Source organism: Belonocnema kinseyi, chromosome 8, assembly GCF_010883055.1.
Source record: "Belonocnema kinseyi isolate 2016_QV_RU_SX_M_011 chromosome 8, B_treatae_v1, whole genome shotgun sequence".
NCBI lineage: Eukaryota > Metazoa > Arthropoda > Insecta > Hymenoptera > Cynipidae > Belonocnema > Belonocnema kinseyi.
The window spans coordinates 100,838,180-100,842,870 of NC_046664.1; the positions used below are offsets into that span (position 1 = coordinate 100,838,180).

At 30.7% G+C, this 4,691-nt stretch overlaps 1 protein-coding gene across 1 annotated transcript; it reads left to right on the forward strand.

Moving 5' to 3' along the window:
* Positions 1–428: 428 nt before the first annotated feature.
* On the forward strand, positions 429–4,419 carry LOC117178975 (charged multivesicular body protein 6). The gene is made up of 4 exons (XM_033370570.1): positions 429–628; positions 714–823; positions 3,475–3,881; positions 3,978–4,419. Exons 1-4 carry the CDS (start codon positions 563–565, stop codon positions 4,034–4,036), a joined length of 642 nt encoding a protein of 213 aa, XP_033226461.1. The 5' UTR covers positions 429–562; the 3' UTR covers positions 4,037–4,419.
* The last annotated feature ends 272 nt before the right edge of the window (positions 4,420–4,691 follow it).

The window sequence follows — 4,691 nt, forward strand, 5'->3', positions numbered from 1 at the left end:
AAACAAGAATTCGACTTCGTAGTACGATGAGGGCAGCACCTCGATAGGGCAGAAAATGTGATGTCCTATATATATAATTCCCCACTCCGACGCCCCGTACCGAAACTAGGTTCTGCTTTCACTTTTTTGGCTCCATGTAGAAACTAACTTACCAAAAGAATTAAGTGATTACAATGTTATCTGTCTTGTCGACCTCCGATAAATTGAAACAAATTTTTGTAATGTCTATTTAATATCTTTGTATCTTTAATTGTAAAAAATTGTTATTAAATGAGAAATAATAGTGATTTCAAAAATTATTAACGTGAAAATTTGATTTTTTTGTGTAAGTAGAAGAATAATCGAATGTTGGTAACATCGATTCCACTTTCTCGTTGATACAGGTGTCACGTGTAAGTGTTATTCGGGTTTGTTCGATAGGTTCGCGACGGTTCTCGGCATCGGGCAAATATCTTTGCTTTGGGTATCGGGTGTTGTGGTGTCTGTCAAAAATTGTCGACACCTACATTTTTATGAGTAGGAACTAGTCTTTTTGTCCAATTATACAAAAAATAATTAAAAAATGGGCATATTATTTTCTAAAAAGAAACACGTCAGTCGTATTACGGAGCAGGATAAAGCTGTCTTAGTAAGTATTTCTATATTTCTATTGCTAACCTCAAAATGCGTTGTCATTTTTCTCATGTTATTTTCTACAAATTCAACTTTTGCAGCAATTAAAACAAGCACGTGACAAGATTAAAGTTTATCAAAAGCGAATCGAACAAAGTATCGAAAAGGAGAGGGAAATAGCGAAGAAATTATTAGAAAAAGGGCAGAAAAAGTAAGTACTAAATTCTTATCGAGTTGTAACTGTTAGTAAAAAAAAGTAGTATTTTGGCCAAAATGATACTAAATACGTGAAAAGGTCCTACATGTCGTGCAATTAATTCTGTAATAAAGTTAAATTGTTCATAAAGGTATGATTATCTAATAGGAATCTAATTTTTAAAATGTCGCTGTATTAGAGGTTAAAATTTAAAATGCAGCAAAAATTATTCAATGCTAGGCAGTTTCTATATGTACCGAAAAAATTCGGATATTTGTACCGAAATTTCCATACGTATAGTCCCTTTTCCAGCTCCCGCTATTCGTACAGAAATATTGATTCGCGTAACCAAGGTCTTAAATCTAAGCCAAAAATTGAAAATAGGTTCAACCACGTGAAAGGACAATAGTTTTAGCAAATTCTATTTTTTTTGTCTTGAGACTTTTTCTGTTATGCCAATGTGATAGTCTATTAGTATACTTCAGTTTGGCACATAATGAAATGGTCTTCAACATGAATTTGATTCGCTTGCATTAAAATGCACAATCATTGATTTTCATTTTATTATTTAATTGTGCTCTTTGGATTAAAATGAATAAATTGTTGAAAGAAATTACGCAAAATTTGCAAATGATTCTTTTTTAGTGATTTTGTTTCACTATCCTAATTGCAGAATATTTTAATTTTTAAACAATGTTTGGAATTGCTTCGTTTTCAACGGTTCATGTTCGAATTTATTATTTTTTAAGTTTTTAATTAAATATAATATAGTTTACAAAGTTTTTAGAAGAATTACATTTGAAAGGTTCACAATATTAAACAAATCACATTTTCTAGTAAGAAAATACATCCAATAAATTTAAATGACAATTTTTTTAAAATTTCAAATGCTTGCAGTTCGAAAGTATGAATTATTAAGTACTGTTTCAAACATTTCTTTGGCTTAATATTTAAACTGAGAAAGTTTAAAATGGGCTAAAAATTTTCTATATGATTCGAATTTTGCTGTTCAATTCTAAAGTCAGAACTCTTGAAACAAGAAAGAACTCAGAGAAATTAAAGTAACATGCAAAAATAAAGGTAAGTGAAACATTGTTCTTAACTTTCAAAAAACGCAATTAGAATTATGCATCGTGAAAAAGGGATCTTAGCAGAAATATCAGTTAAATCCCTTTTTCTTTGCAAGGAATGTTTTTTTCAAATTTTTAATATTCAATTTTAAACAGAGTAAAAATGACATAATTATAGAGTTTTTGTTCTAATTTTAGAGTATCTATATAATTAATTAGGGGAATTTGGGGCGAGATGGTGCACACAATTCTTTGACGCTAATTAAGTTGTAACCTGTAAGAATTTGCAGAAACAAATATTAATTAAAATTTTCTCCAATTTATCCTTTACAAGTTGTACATACGTTTTTGTAAATGGAGCGAACTAATTTGTCAGAAATGAAATATTAAGTACTGTAGGTTAGTTGGGGCACTATTGAACACGTGGCGGGTAAAACAGAACGCATGGTGGGGCGGTATGGAAAATTGGAATATCAATTTTAATTTGTAAATAATTTTTGAAAACTAAAAAAAAAGTAAGCAAAAAATCAAAATTTATGCCATGGAACACCAACTGGAAGAGATCTAATGTTAAAATACGTATTTTAGACAGAACATAACCTACTATCAGTCTTCCTTTTATAATTTCGCATTTTAATAACTTAAATAATTTACTTTATTACTTACATTTCTTATAAATATCTCGCAACTATTCCGACCGGTGACCGGCTACACTGACAGTGACAGGTTAAGTTCGCGGATGTTCAGGTGTTTCATTCCGCCCCATTCAGCTTGTTGCATCTCGCCCCCAAAGACAATTTTATTTGAAATCCGTAATTTTCTTTTCTAAATAATTGATAATTAAATCTAATGCCAAGAACAGAAAATTTAAACATCATTTTTTGAAATTCTTGCAAGGGAAAATGGAATAAGAACATTATTAGTACTTTATTTCCTCTCGAAAATGACACCATTTCTGAGTTTTGAAGTACTAAAAAATTTCACTTTCTGATATAATTTACATAAAATATCAATTCTTTTTTCACTTTCGTCAACTCATTGGGCTTATTTTTATTCAATTTATTAATATCAAACTTAAGTGTAAATATTTTTCTAGATATATTAGTGTTCTATTTTACTCGTCTGTTCCGTCAGGCGCCACCTTCCCCAATTCATATTTATATTTACTCTTTTATTTTTCTCGAAATTTTGATTTATTTTTTTCATTGGGTTTTTGACAAACAGCTTCAATTAACGCTCTGTTTTTTTGTAATTTTTAAATAAAATGTTCTGGTAGATGGCAAAAAGACTTACGAAGTGTTTTAGCGACCTAGGATCTAAACAAATTTTATAAACCACCAAAAAATAGTTTTATGATAGATCGAGGAGCACTTGTTTAGTGAATGTGAAAATATGTCTTTTAATATTCCTTACAATATGTAATTAATGCAAAGACATGTCAAAATTAAAATAAATAATGTCCAGTTGCGATGTAAGACTGTAGTTCATCAGGGGTTTGAATCCCCACTTTTATTATTTCTGTTTAAGTTAGAATATTTATGATGTTTAAAACGAAGTCGAATAATTAATTGATATAAATATTATCTCTTTCAACAGTCGAGCTTTGCTTTTACTGCGTAAGAAAAAGTTTCAAGAGCAGATTCTTTCCAAGACTGATGGTCAGCTGGACAATTTGGAGCGTATGACGCATGATTTGGAGTTTGCTCAAATAGAAACACAGGTAATCGATGGACTGAAACTAGGAAATACAGCGCTCAAGAAATTGCAGGAAGTCTTGTCCATCGATGAGATTGAAAAGGTTATGGACGAGACAAGAGAGGGTGTCGAAAAACAAAACGAGATCAATGACATTCTGATGGGCACATTGACTGACGAAGATGAAGCAGGCGCTGAGGCTGAACTTGAAGCATTATTAGAGTTGGATGCAAAGGAAGCCATTCCTGAGGTTCCAGTTGATGTGCAATTACCAGATGTACCTGAAGAGTTGCCAATGAAAGAAAAAGGTGTTTTAAAAATCTTCACCTGAAGAAAGACATGCCTAAACTCCCCATGTTTTTTTAAAAATAACTTTATTAAACGGTCCCTTCCTTTTTTTGCAGTTACTGCCAAGAAAAAGAAGGAGGATAAAATTAAAGAACCAGTTGCTCTTGAGGCGTAAATGGCTTACCAACAAAAGCTTCGCAGTTTGTATATAAACTTGTACAGTTCATACAGTTCTTTTAAAAAGAAGTCGTACATTATTTATCTACATAGATATGGTGTACAAGGATTCGAAACTAAATAGAAAATATGATTCAAGTATTTTAAGAATTACATGAATATCAACCAAAGTGCAATAAGCAGAGGAATTCGACTTTCACAATATTTGTGGTTATATCATAGTATAGTGACTACTTTCCTTACCGTAGAATAAGAATGATGAAGTTTCTATAAATTGTATACAAAGATTCGTAATTGACTGTTCAAATCTATAAATTAGGGCTTTTTCACATGTTACTAAGTGCTCGATCTATGTTTGCAAGTACGTCTCTTTTTTTCATGGAGATGGAATTTTATTTTCTGTTAACTAATCCGCAGGGTGGCCGCTGAACCGGGAAACCAAAATAAATTTATTTTTTACCAGGAGTTGTACCAATTTAAAAAAAAATATCTTTCACAGCTTGATTTTAAAAGTTTTTAAAAAGAATTTGTTAAATTGTTATGCTTTTCAATTATGATATTATTCAGCTAATAATGCGTAATTCGGAAATCTTTCATATTGAAAATATTACATTTTAGGTTTCAATTTTTAAGCGTATATTTTAAATTAAAGA

Coding starts and splice junctions, on each gene's coding strand:
- LOC117178975 (XM_033370570.1), top strand. CDS start 563: ATGGGCATATTATTTTCTAAAAAGAAACACGTCAGTCGTATTACGGAG. Junction 824..3,474: donor TTAGAAAAAGGGCAGAAAAA/GTAAGTACTAAA, acceptor CTCTTTCAACAG/TCGAGCTTTGCTTTTACTGC. Junction 3,882..3,977: donor GTTGCCAATGAAAGAAAAAG/GTGTTTTAAAAA, acceptor CTTTTTTTGCAG/TTACTGCCAAGAAAAAGAAG.